The sequence below is a fragment of the Sinocyclocheilus grahami genome, unplaced genomic scaffold, assembly GCF_001515645.1.
Source record: "Sinocyclocheilus grahami isolate Dianchi unplaced genomic scaffold, SAMN03320097.WGS_v1.1 scaffold215.1, whole genome shotgun sequence".
NCBI lineage: Eukaryota > Metazoa > Chordata > Actinopteri > Cypriniformes > Cyprinidae > Sinocyclocheilus > Sinocyclocheilus grahami.
Genome location: NW_015505394.1, coordinates 1,767,435 through 1,782,338, shown reverse-complemented (window position 1 = coordinate 1,782,338; position 14,904 = coordinate 1,767,435). Strand labels below are relative to the sequence as shown.

The window sequence follows — 14,904 nt, the reverse complement described above, 5'->3', positions numbered from 1 at the left end:
CAAGGTCTCTAACATCCACCAGCTCCGTGATGTCGTCATGGAGGAGTGGAAGAGGACACCAGTGGCAACCTGTGAGCTCTGGTGAACTCCATGCCCAAGAGGGTTAAGGCAGTGCTGGAAAATAATGGTGGGCGGACAAAATATTGACACTTTGGGCCCAATTTGGACATTTTCACTTAGGGGTGTACTCACTTTTGTGGCCAGCGGTTTAGACATTAATGGCTGTGTGTTGAGTTATTTTGAGGGGACATCAAATTGACACTGTTATACAAGCTGTACACTCACTACTTTACATTGTAGCAAAGTGTAATTTCTTCAGTGTTGTCACATGAAAAGATATAATAAAATATTTACAAAAATGTGAGGGGTGTACTCACTTCTGTGAGATACTGTACATACAAATTTGACATTGGGAACAGAAAGAACATTTAAATAAGTAAGTCTAAGGGAAAAAAAAATAATAATGTGGTGCATCTGGAACAGAAGATTTGTACATTATTATACAGCTGTATAAATAAAAATATGTATATGTATTTGCATAATACTTGAGAGAGAGAGGCAATAATTAGTTCTTAAGAAAAGAATTACAGAAGACAGTTGGTGATTTCCGTGTTAGCTGTTTAAGCTGGAGATGGCATGGGGGAAAAACTGTTTTTATGCCTAGATGTTCTAGTGCACAGAGATCTGTAGCGTCTGCCAGAGGGGAGAAGTGCAAACAGGTTGTGGCCGGGGTGAGAGGGGTCTGTGAGGATGTTACCTGCCCCTTTCTTCACTCTGGAGTTGTACAAGTCCTGAAGGTTGGGCAGGTGCACACAAATGATCCTTTCAGCTGTCCTGACAGTCCGTTGCAGTCTTCTTATATCTGATTTGCTGGCTGACCCATACCAGACAGTTATAGAAGAGCACAGAACCGACTCTATAACAGCTGAGTAAAACTGTCATCTGTGCCTGTGGAAGGTTGAACCTTTAATCTAGGTTAATATTCATTTATAAATATACTGTTCATTGTTAATTTGTATTGGTTCATGGTAGATTAACTGTTAAATATTTGAAAATTAATATATTTATGAATTGGTATATGTGACCCTGGACCACAAAACCAGTCATAAGGGTACATTTTTGAAATTGAGATTTATACAACATCTCAAAGCTGAATAAATAAGCTTTCCATTGATGTATGGTTTGTTATGATATGCCAAACAATATTTGGCCGAGATACAACTATTTGAAAATCTGGAATCTGAGGGTGCAAGAAAATCTAAATATTGAGAAAATCGCCTTTAAAGTTGTCCAAATTTAGAATTTAGGAGATTTACAAAATATCTTCATGGAACATGATCTTTACTTAATGTTAATGATTTTTGGCATAAAAGAAAAATCAGTAATTTTGACCCTTACAGTGTATTTTTGGCTATTGCTACAAGTATACCCCAGCGACTTAAGACTGGTTTTGTGCTCCAGGGTCATTATATTATATTAACTTGTCTCAATATCAGATTTTCACTACTAAAACTACCAATACTACCAAAATAATTCATGATAACAATATTGTCACAATATCTATAGAAAAAAAAATGCTAGTTAATCGTTAACTTTTATTTAGACTTATTTTGTATTTTTTCAACGAATCGCACTCAAAATACGAGTGTAGGGAGGCAGAGAGAGTCTGCCACTGGCAAATTTTTCAGGTGTTTCTTATTTGTCTCTCATCTCTGGCATAGCTAGACTAGTAGCTACACACTGCTTGGTCGTCGTCTTTTTTTATTACATTATATTATATTAACCAAGATTAATAAATGCTGAAAAAGTGTATTTAATTGCTAGGCTATTTGATGTTAGCTATAATAATAAATGTTTACAAATTAAGTCTTCTTGTAAAGCGTTACCAACATTTTTATTAGATGATACCGAATTGCATCAGATGGTATAGATTTTGAAAGTTCATGTATTCCCATGACCATGGCGTTGTTTGGGGCTTGCTTTGTTGTTATGTCTGTGCCAACAGATCAAACAATAATGCAATCATATCATACAACATCATTACCACCATTTTTATTTTAATAATAATTTTAAAACATTTATGTAATTATTCTCACATGCGAGCAGTGATGAAACGATTCACCTCTGGCCACTTCCAAATGGGGCATAATTTGATTTGTATCTTTTTTTTTTTCCCCCTTCTCGCTCATTCCCTTTGGCTCTCTCATTGTATTTCACACACAACATCAGTTTGTTCATCTTAAACCATCTGCTTATGGTACAGCAGGTCAAGAAGCACACACTTTCACACATGCAGAGAATGAAGTAAGGCTCCCTCCCAGCACACAGCAGGTTCACACTACATTCAATTTACCAAAGGTCACTCACTCCCCCATTACACACACACACACACACACACATACAGATAGCACACATATGTGCTGCCAACAGGCGCTTAAAGTGCATTCAAAATGAGATGAAGTGCTTTCCTTCTGCTCGCTCTGCTCCCGTGGGAGCATTTAGTAGTGTTTTCCTCTTCTGCTTCAGGGTTTTCATTGCTTTAAATGCCTCTCAGTCTAATTCTGGTTTATTTTGTTCGTGCAGCAGGGATTACCCAGGCTTACTACAAATCACTCTCACCCGCTCAGTGCTGCTCTGTGTGCGGTTTGAAGCCGAGACGGAGTGAGTGGGTGGGTATCTTAATCACGCTGTGTTTATTTCAATTGTTAGTTATTGAAGGTATTTTGCACTAATCCAGATTTCCATCGTTTATAAAATGAGTTTCAAAAATAGCTGTATAAATTGTCTCTCCACTTGGTCTGAATTTATGAACATTTTAGTTGGTATGTAGCATATAGCGCAAATGCTGCAGCTTCTGCCACTTCAGTATGCATGATGTGCTAGTACTAGGAGAGAGACGAATTTGGCAAAAGTAGGTAAAAAGAAATTGAATGTCACTGTACTTTTGAGAACTTAACATTCAGGTGAAAATTGGTTTGAAATTGGGTGTTCTCCAGGTTCTTTGAGAGTATTGCAGGGGAATTCGCTAAGAATGAATCTCAGCCACTGTTAGCATTATTTTGCAGTCTGCTGTCTGCTTTTTTTCAGTTCCTTAGTTCCCAAAGGAATTATGCAAATCAGGTAGCATTGCAAACACACCCTCAAAATTCATGCTGAACACAATTTGCACTATTTGTTCACTGTGATACAGGAACCTGAATCATCTCTTTAAAATGCTGAAAGTGCCGTCTGGATACATGTCAGGGTATAATTCTTCATCATTTGATGGATAACTGCTGTCTCGATCAGTAAAACATCTTTTGAATTATACATTGACCACCTGATTTCTGTGGGCAGTAATAATAATGTGACCTTAATTGTACAAGGCAAATAGTGCTGAGTTTTGTGAATGATGAGTCTCATTTGCATAGAAGGTGTGTTTGCTCCATTATTCCAAACCTGACTTGCATTCTACTGGTAAACACAAAAAATATATATTTGCGAATATCCGTGTTTTTTTTTTTTGGACTATACAATGAAAGTCAGTGGGCTCCTGGGTTGTTTTGAGTCCATCTAACATCCACTGTATGGATAAAACCGTTTTTCTTTTGTGTTCCACATGTTGGGAGTGACATGAGGGTGATAACAGGTTTCCCTTTTAAATGCACTTTTAAGTTGTTTTTTTTTGGAGGCAGAACAGTCTGTATTTGATGAATGTAAATCTTCTTTAACTAAAGCTGTCGAGCACCTGACAACATGAACATGTACTTTCTACAGCATGCCCTGAAGGGACAAATACACATCACACATATTCACAGTGTAAAACATCCTGATTCATTCTGTTGCAATCACCTGCATTCCCCAGTGCTTGTTCTCATTTTGGTGAACTTTACTTTTTGTTGCCAAAACTGAGGCAGTAATGCAGTCAATACATGACAGGGATCAGTGAGATATATCAGTAAGAATCGTGTAATCAATCTCCTATGAGTGTGATAGAGCGATGAGATTTCAGCGGCAACAGTATGTAATGTTCTACTAAATGCACATACACCACTGTTCAAAAGTTTGAAATTGATGAAGCAGATTTTTTTTAATGTTTTTGAAAGAAGGCTGAATTTATTTGATCAAAATAATAGTAAACGCAGCACTATTGTGAAATAATATTACAATTTAAAATAATGTTGTTTTATTTCAGTATGTATTAAAATGTCTAGGGATGTCCCGAGCTGCTCTGAAGGATTTTTTTTACTGATCAGTATTGGCTATCCTAAGCCTGATCCTTATTTTCCGTGAGCTGTCATGCTGGTGTCATGCAGTGGGTGACGGTGTGCACCTTCCAGTAGGCTTCGCCAACCGCCATTAAATGGAAAAGAAGATGCTCTAATGTCGGTGTAATGTGCAAGAACCAATGAGGTCTGTTCTAGCACCTCACACACATGTTCGAGCTTCAGTGTTTAACATATTCGATGCACACTTTAGTATAGAAACACTCGAAAATATTTTATTTACCATTTACTTTAGTGATTAAGTTCATATCACTAGTCCCATATTCATAATTGTGACCACACAATCTGTTTGTGTTTACATCTACCAATGTCTGTGTGCATCCATCCATCCATCCAAATATAGTTAGCCCACAGTTCAATACATACCTCAGGGTTTTCAGTTCGGTGTTGATGGCTTGACATATCAGTGTTTTTTTGTGATTTAAAATGTGATTTAAAAAAAAAAAAAACTAACAATAAAAAAATGCTCCTGTACACTTATGTGCACTGGAGAAAAACATGGATTATTATGTCTACTTCAAATTTCTTTTGATTAAAGGATTATTTTTTTCCTATTTTTACCCAACATAGGATGGAGTGGGTATCATTGAGAACTATGTAATGTCGGTTTCATTCATTCTGGGCTTCGGAGGCCGCCTTCCGGCAGAAACTCCACATATGCATCACAGAATTAATAGAACTCATGAGGCTCAAAGACTCCAGCTGTCGCTGTAACTGAATAAAAAGAAGATAGAAAAGTTTTGAATGATAAAACATGAAAACCATAAACACTCAAGTGCGACAATACAGGTGCATCTCAATAAATTAGAATGTCATGGAAAAGTTCATTTATTTCAGTAATTCAACTCAAATTGTGAAACTCGTGTATTAAATAAATTCAATGCACACAGACTGAAGTAGTTTAAGTCTTTGGTTCTTTTAATTGTGATGATTTTGGCTCACATTTAACAAAAACCCACCAATTCACCATCTCAACCAATTAGAATACTTCATAAGACCAATAAAAAAAATTTTTTAGTGAATTGTTGGCCTTCTGGAAAGTATGTTAATTTACTGTACATGTACTCAATAGCAGTGGTCCAAAGACTCTTTTCAGATGAGAGCAAGTTTTGTATTTCATTTGAAAACCAAGGTCCTAGAGTCTGGAGGAAGGGTGGAGAAGCTCATAGCTTCAAAAAGCTCATGACCAGCTTTTTGAAGATGCTGATTTAATTTTCCAGCAGGATTTGGCACCTGCTCACACTGCCAAAAGCACCAAAAGTTACTTAAATGACCATGGTGTTGGTGTGCTTGACTGGTCAGCAAACTCATGGGGTATTGTCAAGAGGAAAATGAGAAACAAGAGACCAAAAAATGCAGATGAGCTGAAGGCCACTGTCTAAGAAACCTGGGCTTCCATACCACCTCAGCAGTGCCACAAACTGATCGCCTCCATGCCACGCCGAATTGAGGCAGTAATTAAAGCAAAAGGAGCCCCTACCAAGTATTGAGTACATGTACAGTAAATGAACATACTTTCCAGAAGGCCAACAATTCACTAAAAATGTTTTTTTTTTATTGGTCTTATGAAGTATTCTAATTTGTTGAGATGGTGAATTGGTGGGTTTTTGTTAAATGCGAGCCAAAATCATCACAATTAAAAGAACCAAAGACTTAAACTACTTCAGTCTGTGTGCATTGAATTAATTTAATACACGAGTTTCACAATTTTAGTTGAATTACTGAAATAAATTAACTTTTCCATGACATTCTAATTTATTGAGATGCACCTGTATATGATTTATCTGTGTTCTTTAAGCCATCTTGGGTATTTTCATAAAAATTAAGTATATTTATAATCCATTGCTAATCGACATGGCCTTTTTTACAGTATAGAATATATTTTCTGCCACATTCTGTGATAAAAAGCCACATCAGTTCACAAAAGGAAGTTATTACAAACATTCGACTGATGTTGTGGAGTAAAAGCATGTTACAATGTTCTCTTGTTGGACAACAGGTTTAGAAACGCTTCTCATTACAAGTCGTAAAAGGGAAGATGTTTGGCGTGCGTTGTTTTTTCAAAAGCTCGTTATAAGCGGGGGCTCGTTAATTCACCGCCGGAGCAGATGTAGACAAGAATGACTCTTAAGCAAATGATGTGCTCGGTTATTTGATGTAATAATGAACATAGCAGTCGTCATTTACTCCCGACATCTGAGTCGCTGAACTCGCAGTGGATTACATTGTTTCTGAAGGGAATGCGCCCCCGATCTACATAAATGTCTATCTTCGCGCAAATCATTCATGATCGAGCCTCATCTACAGAAGACGTGAGTATAATGTTTAATGTATAATGTGAATCATTGCAAATCGCCTTTCCTAATAATGTGCTAATTAGCAAGTTTCACGATGAATGCGGCTAAAGTAAACAGTCAAGAGAGGGGCGGGGTCAGCAGAGCTCATTAGCATTTAAAGGAAAATGCTACAAAAATGGCTTGATCTGAAAAGAGCTGTTTTTGACAGGGTAAAAAAAATTGTTTTTTACACTACCATTGAGAAATTTTAACCAAACTAGGTTACAGACTTTTCATTAAGACCCTAAAGAATCATATCAACTTGTGGAAAATGGGCATCCTATGACCCCTTTAATGAATTGGATTGATTTTAATAACTTTATAACTAATGAACTTGAAGTCTGGAAGTCAGTACCACATGATCTTTCAGAAATCATTCTAATTAGCTGATTTTGAGCTCAAGAAATGTTTCTTACTGTTATCAATTTTGAAAAAAGTTGCTTTATATTTTTGTAGAAACTGTGATGCTGATTTTCAGGATTTTTTTGATGAATAGGAAGTTCAAAAGAAAAGTATTTATTATAAAATAATTGTCGCTCAATTAAAGTATTAATTTCTTTAAAAATATGTCTTATTAACTTATATGCACATTTTCACTAAATTTTCATTCAGTGAACCAAAGTGATGCACTTAGGTCTAAAAATATCCTTTGCTTGTTTCTTTGCAGGTCTAACAAATGACAGATGCTCAATGGCAGGAGGTTACAGCAGCTTGTCAACATAATTATTTTAGACCACAAGTGATAACTTTATTTTAAATACTGTCAAAACATGTTGGCCCACTGCTGCATTGATGTCTGCATTTGCCAGATTTGCGATATGAGTGCAGTCGACTGCGATTACATTTGCAAACCACAAGAGTTTCTTAAACGTCGATACCACTAAAACGGTATATGCATGCAGGCAAACGTTTGTGATGTTACAGACTTCTCATATCACACTTTTTTTATGAATCGGTGTGCTTTTTGAATACAAATATCTCTGATGTTTACAGAAAAATTCTCTTAATGTTTCCATGAAAGAATTTCTTTCATTCCTAACCTGCATGACCATGTTTTAGGCACTTTAGTTGAATGAAGAGCTAGCCATGTCAAAAGGGACAGATTATAGAGCTCTGTGGTATACAGGTCTCATATCAACACATAGAGACACTTATGAATGCTGTAAAACCTCAAAGCATGTTTTTGAAACAGCTGTGAGAGGAATGCTGATACACAAAGAATACTCCCTCTATCACAAGCTTTATTTAGCTCAGAGCTGTGGCTGACATGTCTTTGGCCTGTATACTATAGATGTCAGTGTCTCAGACTGCAAACCAGAGTTTGCAATGTTGGGCAAAATGTTGAATGTTTTGCTAATTTTAAACTATTTATCAGAAGCAAGTCATAGATAGAAGAAAAATTTAATAAAGAGAGTTTTTATCACATCCTTGTTTTATAAAACATCACACTCATAATGAGGAGGACACAGTAGAAATGTATAAGAGCTTAGTGAAGCAGCTGCCCTGGAGGCAATTACAGGAGCTTTTGTGTTGTATATGGAGACTAGTTTTGCTGTAGGGTTTGTAAAGGCTGATAATGATGTGATTGTTCAGACTTCTAGGGTTTGGTGTTGATTTCCAGATTTAAATCTGATTCACATGCTGTTAATTTAATTCTGATTTTGATTCAGATTGGTTCTTTTCTAAAAAATGCGGCTGGATTTTGGGTTATAAGCAATTTGGGCGATGAACTTTTATTTATTTATTTATTTTTAAGTCCTGCCTTCTAAATGAAAGAGCTGATTGGTAAAGTTATTGCATCACTTCAGCTATTTTTAATGATATTTGGTCATAAGAAACTAAATTTATAAGACCGTTGTAAGATTGTCAATGGTGATTTCAAATATTAAATGTATTTGGAAGCTTGGTAGACAGCTTTGGAAAATTCGATGTGCTTGCATGACTGAAATAGCTGCCTGAGAGGCAATTCAAAGATGGCAGCCAAGTGAAATGACTTGCAAGGATAACTCAATAGAAAGCTATTTTTTGCCATTATTTTGTGTCAGTCTTTTTATTGCATCACATTCGATGCAGACTGTGAACTCACATTCACAAATATCTGTCTTTTGCCATGGTGCTCTTTTAGTATTGAAATGACTAGAAATCAAGCATATTAGTAAAGGTCAATGCTGGGGTAGTGGATTGGAAATGATTGTTCATATTTACAGGAATAGAAACTTTGAGATCTTTGAGAATTCATGAATTTTATATCAACAGTAGAAAACGATGACCGTGTTATTAAACCAGCCTCACAAAAAGATGTTTGTGAGGGCCACTCTGGTGGGGAATCCCACTTTTTTTGACCATCTCTGCCCTGCTGTCACTTTGAGCTTTCTCAGATGTGTCCACACATGGAAGAACATAAGTTAAACATCTCTTGTTATGCTGTAGGAGATTTTACTAGGCGAGAAGAATTACAGTAAGATAAAATGTAATTCTCAGTCGTCATGCTAAGCCACAGCAGCACCGCCACCCATTAGCCACTAATTTGTTTTCATTTTAATACCATAATGCTTTAGACTTCCTGTTTATTGACCGGAGAAAGACGTAGGGGGTGGGAAAAGGAAAAGAGAGGGAGGGGGTAGTGGAGAAAGAGAGGGAAAAAGAAACCCTTTACTTGGGGGGGGGTTTCCACCTTTCCTGAGATGAGAAGCGGCTACAGAAATGTTCATGTTTTATGCCTGTCTGGATGTTCTTATAAATGTGAATCTCTTTTTATACCATTGATGATTCCTGAACTTACTAATAACAATAGTATTAACTGTTGATGAGTGATATGAAGAAAAATGAACAGTAATTATGAAAAACTCAAACTCTTGCCTAGGTTTGCAGTGGTATACCGGCTTCTTGGTTATATCATGGTATTAAAATTGAAAATTGATGGTTGTCACACCACGTGCATTTGCTTATTTACGGTATTGAAAAAAATAATCCGGATGGAAAATGTCAAGTGCATGTACACACATCATTTCCTCCTCAAATGTCTGTCAGACTTGTCAGCTTGCGTCACACATATGTATGAAGCAACGAAAATGAGGCTTATACCACCAATCTCCATCCCTCGCTGAAAAAAGACATTAAAATCAGCAGTGTGGGTTTTATTTTGGATGTCCAAAAAACATTAAAATCTTCATTGTAAGGATTTTGATATTGATTTTTAAATCTGAAGATTGATTTTTTTAAAAAGCTATTTCCAGTTGATGCATGATCCCATCCAGTAATCGCCATAAGCTTTGTGTTTTGTTAATTTCAATAAGAAGCAAAGACTCCGCTTTCAAACTTTGTCAGTTACGAGACGTGAATCCTAATCAAATCTTGAAATACTGTATACCGTTACACTGCAATGTCTTCTGTTACGGTTATCGAGTTCTAAAAAAAATCTCATACTTTTGCAACTCTACACATGCCACATAGCATATTTGTAGATGGAAAGCGACATTTGAATGGAGTGTCAGACAATGTGGTTGACTTTAAGGCTACGTCCACACGAAGCCAGAGCTTTCCCTATCCAATCTTTTTTTTCCCCCTCATCTCAAGAAATATCTGCGTCCACACGAAACCGACACAAAACGATGTAGTATACATGCCAGACCAGTATGTGGTGCTGTAATTCTGCCACAGAGATACACTAAAAGCGGAGAAGACTTGGACTATGCGCATAAACCTTGCGCGCGGTATATAAACAAACATGGAACAATACATTTATTAATCTGTGTTAATGTTAGTTAATAAAAAGACAATTGTTCTGTGTTTGTTCATGTTTTTGTTGCTGTTACGTGACGTAGCGGTCTCTGACTAGGGGTGAGACGTGGGCTGATGACGTCATCGTTTCAAAAAATATACGGATTCGCTGTCCACACGAAAACACAAGGGCGGCGTTTTCAGATTTGATACCCGGTTAAAAAAAATATCAGTTTCACTCTCCCAAAACGCTGGATCTGTCTGGACGAAATGCCTATACGATACAAAATGTATGCGTATACAGCTAAACGTGTCTCCGTGTGGATGGGGCCTAAGTGTGTGATCTAGAGGCAGTAGAAATGTGGGCGTCTGGGCGGGAAATCCCAGAGCACTGCTGGGAGTCAGGGAGTTCTGGAATGCTGAAGGGGCAGAGCATGGAGGAAGGAAACGGACGAAGCTAAAGTGTGTGTACGTGACCCTTTGTGTTCATATGCACATGCATATTTACACAAACATTTTCACATTTGACATTTCTGAGTTCTCCTGGCATTTGAAACTATCAATTTTCATTTGGTGTCTAGCGACTTTGGGGAAAAACTCACCTTCATTTCCTTGTGCTTTTGTTGTAAATGGAATTGATCTTTTTAGAATAGCTTGATTAGACTTATTAATTTGTCCACAATACGTTCGTATTTTTCTATTTTAGCATATTAAATTAAATGTATTTGGATCTTTTATATATATATATATATATATATATATATATATATGATAGAAAATTATTTATATAAATATGTAAAATTATATGTTAATCTTACATATTCTAGATCACTAGCCTATTAATGGGTTGAATGTTAATTAGACAGTTAACAGGAATCTCCCATTTTCTCTCCGACTATCTCCTTCTCTTGTATTTTAATTCCTCTGTAGAAATGCTGCTTCTGACAGCTTTAAATCATGTTTTTAATGACATGATATAATGGGATCTGTTTCATTGCATCTCCGATTTGGTGGATTGTGTCCAGATGGAGGCTGATGAGATACTTTGATGTCAGGATTGATTTTCTCAGGGCCAGTCGCTTTAGTTTGTTTTGTGTTTGCTTGAGGTCTGGCTGTCAAGTCAGTCAATTAATGCAAGTAAACAGTAGTTTACATTGTAGTTACTGTGTAAACTACTGTAACCCAGCTGTTGTGATGTCTGTTAATCAAAGAACAAAAGAAAAAAAGAGGAAATCAATAACTTTTAGGGATTCATCTATATTTAATTTAGAATTTAGTGTTTGATAACTTTTTTTCAATTTCTGTATATTTCCTACTTGCTGAAGGGCACAGGTAGCTAAATATGACATTTATTATAATGGGCTTATGTGAAGATTGTTTTTAAGTTCATTTTGGAGCCACAGGTCATAACAAAATGGGGGCTTGTTCTTTTTGTATTTATTCATGCTAACGTCTTTTTCATTCATTTTGTCATTTTCTTAATTTCCCTTCATTTTCTTGAATCAACCCTACTGAAAGAGTATATTATCGTACTGATTTCACTCTTTTTCTCTCTCAGAGCTGGAGGCGAAGGAGGCCTGTGACTGGCTCAGAGCGGCGGGGTTTCCTCAGTATGCTCAGCTCTATGAAGGTAATCCAGAACTCATCCCACAAAAGTCCACTCATCCCTCCATTTCCACACTATTATCTGTCTCTTTCATTTGCCCCTTAGCTCTGCTCCTTTGTGTGACTCAGTGTTATTTTACTATTTTCTTTTCTTCTGGTTTCCCTCTATTTTGTTCCTTTAGAAAGGTGCAGAGATGCTCCCTCCCGCTTTGTCTCTGTTCATGTCCATGACTGAATGGATGGAAGCGCTTCACTGCAGAAAACTTCAGTATTATTTTGTTTCAGGTGTAGCGAATCAGCTCATGGGGAAATATGAATAATTAACCATAACTAATTATGATCAGGCTAAGTGATTGGGGAAATACATGCGAAACCAGACTGCTTTTGGTTCAGATCCCTTTTGGGTTGTGAGTGTAAAGCCATGCTGAACCAGTAGGAGTTCCACAGCACTGCTCTGAAGCAACCAACACAGGTGCTTCAGATATTCAGAGCTTGTTTTAGTCCTGCTAGCCTGCTTCCCCCACCCAGAGATTGATTTGTGCAATTTAACATACACTGATATTTAACAAATCTGGAAAGCTCATGCTGGCTCAGTTCACAGGTTATAGAAACAGAAATAATTCTGGGGGAAATTCATTTTAGTTTAAAAGAATTGGCAGATTCACCCACAGAGAAATTCTGTCATCACATACTCACCCTCATGTCAGTTCAAACCCTCTGACTTACTTTCTTCCACAGAACATAAAATAATTTCCTGGTCACCTATTTTCCTTATAATGATAGTGAACGAGGACAGGTGCCGTCAAGTTCTACAATGGCAAAAAAAAGCACAAAGTGTGATAAAAGTGATTTATGTAACTACAGTGGGGAAAAAAAGTATTTAGTCAGCCACCAATTGTGCAAGTTCTCCCACTTAAAAAGATGAGAGAGGCCTGTAATTTTCATCATAGATATACCTCAACTATGAGAGACAGACAAAATTAGAAAAAAAAATCCAGAAAATCACATTGTAGGATTTTTAAAGAATTTATTTGCAAATTATGGTGGAAAATAAGTATTTGGTCAATAACAAAATTTCATCTCAATACTTTGTTATATACCCTTTGTTGGCAATGACAGAGGTCAAACGTTTTCTGTAAGTCTTCACAAGGTTTTCACACACGGTTGCTCCAAGTCTTCTGAAGCTGTACGATATTTTTGTGTGACACTAGGCATGCACAATATAAACATTTAGATATTTCACATTTGGATTACCTTTGCCGACCATCATCTAACACTCACTTAAATCAAATCTTTTAAAATGCTAATATTTTAATAACACTTTTAAATGCAATCTTTAGCAAATCCCAAAATCTAATTTTCATACTGTACTTAATAATATGATGCTTAAATTAACTTACAGTACAGTTACATTAACTTACAATAAACTTACAGTACAGTTGGTACAGTATGTTTTTAAACAATACAATACAATCCATTGAAAGTATTTCATTAAAGGGGTCCTATTATGCTCTTTTACAAAGTCTTGATTTTGTTTTTGGGGTGTACTAGAACATGCTCTCATGCTTGGTGGTTCGAAAAACACATTATTTTTCACATAATTTACATAATTAAAATACATTTCTCTCCATCCTGGCACAAACGGCTCGATTAGTTCCGGCTTTGATGAAGGTCCGCCTTCTGAAAAACAAAATGTGTTGTGATTGGTTAGCTGTCCCAGTGTGTTGTGATTGGCGAACAGCTTAGACGGTGTTTCAGTACTACGACGCCCCCTTTCAACAAAAGCTCTTTGGCGAATCCGACAGGCACTGTACTCCCTCATGTTGTGGAAGCTGTCCTCAGTAAAATGCGCAGCACACAATAGCAAATTGGGGTTATAATGCTCAGGGACAGAGTTAAAAAAATAAATTGCAACCACTGTTTCCTGACATCATCCGCTTTCGGAAGCCCAAACAAAGACGTTTATTCTTCGTCGTCTCGTCTGATGCACCCACTCAACCAAGCTTCTTAACCACAACCTCGCCCCTCCCCACCCCTCAACCATTCGAATTTCTGTAGGCGGGAATTATTTTTAATGATATTCTAATGGGCCGCTTTGTGATATCACAAAGCCCAGAAAACAAACGCTGTAGTCCAAACGAGCCATTCGTTGTAGTTCTTGAAAAGGAATTTTTTAAAAACGAAATATCTCCCTTTGGAGTGAACTTTGAGATTTGTAACTTTCTAGATCTTTTTTATGCTCAAACATACACACTACACACTGACTAAAATAAAAAAAGTGAAAAAGCATAATAGGACCCCTTTAAGTGTTTCATTTTTATTTATTTTTTTTAATCTCTGGGGGAAAAAAAACAAGTCTATTTTAGCTATTTTTAAACTCATTTGAAATCTGGGCAGACCATATCACACTAACTTTTTTTGTTTGAAGTGATGTGTTGGTCTCAAAAGTCCACACTAAGCTTCTTTACTTCCTGATGTTTTTACTCGTATAGTACCTGCAGGATTCTGTCGGTGATGCTGTGTGACCCAGACAATATTAGCCTACTCCAATTTCACTGGCAGGGCTGAACCTGCACCTGAATGCAGATAAATCAGATTTTTGTTTTAAGATCACGCCTCAGTAGGCTTCACGCTCATGATTATGAAATAAGGAACAAATGTCTCAAAAAAATAAAAGTGATTTTACCAGCCCTTAATAATAGAAAATCGTTTTTTTTTTTGTTGAAATTATGGCTCGGTGTTCATTAGTGAGCCAGGGTTCTGGCAGGTCTGTTGTTTCTTATATCTCTTAATCTTCTTAATCACTTTTCATCTTCCTAATTATGCCTTCCAATGCTGAGAGCATTTAAAATGTTAATTAAAGATGAAAACAGGATGACAGATGAAAACAAGGCTGTGAGAAATAGAACTGGACTTTACAATGGTAGGCGCTGTATAAAGATCCTATATCACATGTCATTTCAAAGCTGTTTTAAAAC

General features: G+C 36.6%; 1 protein-coding gene across 2 annotated transcripts in view; it reads left to right on the top strand.

Moving 5' to 3' along the window:
- LOC107596160 (stAR-related lipid transfer protein 13-like) overlaps nucleotides 1-14,904 on the top strand; it is a 65,145-nt gene that overhangs the window by 24,022 nt on the left and 26,219 nt on the right. For both annotated transcript variants that reach the window (XM_016286830.1, XM_016286829.1), the window contains exon 3: nucleotides 11,880-11,951. In XM_016286830.1, coding sequence (XP_016142316.1) covers nucleotides 11,880-11,951 — 72 coding nt within the window. The remainder of the gene's footprint in view (nucleotides 1-11,879; nucleotides 11,952-14,904) is intronic.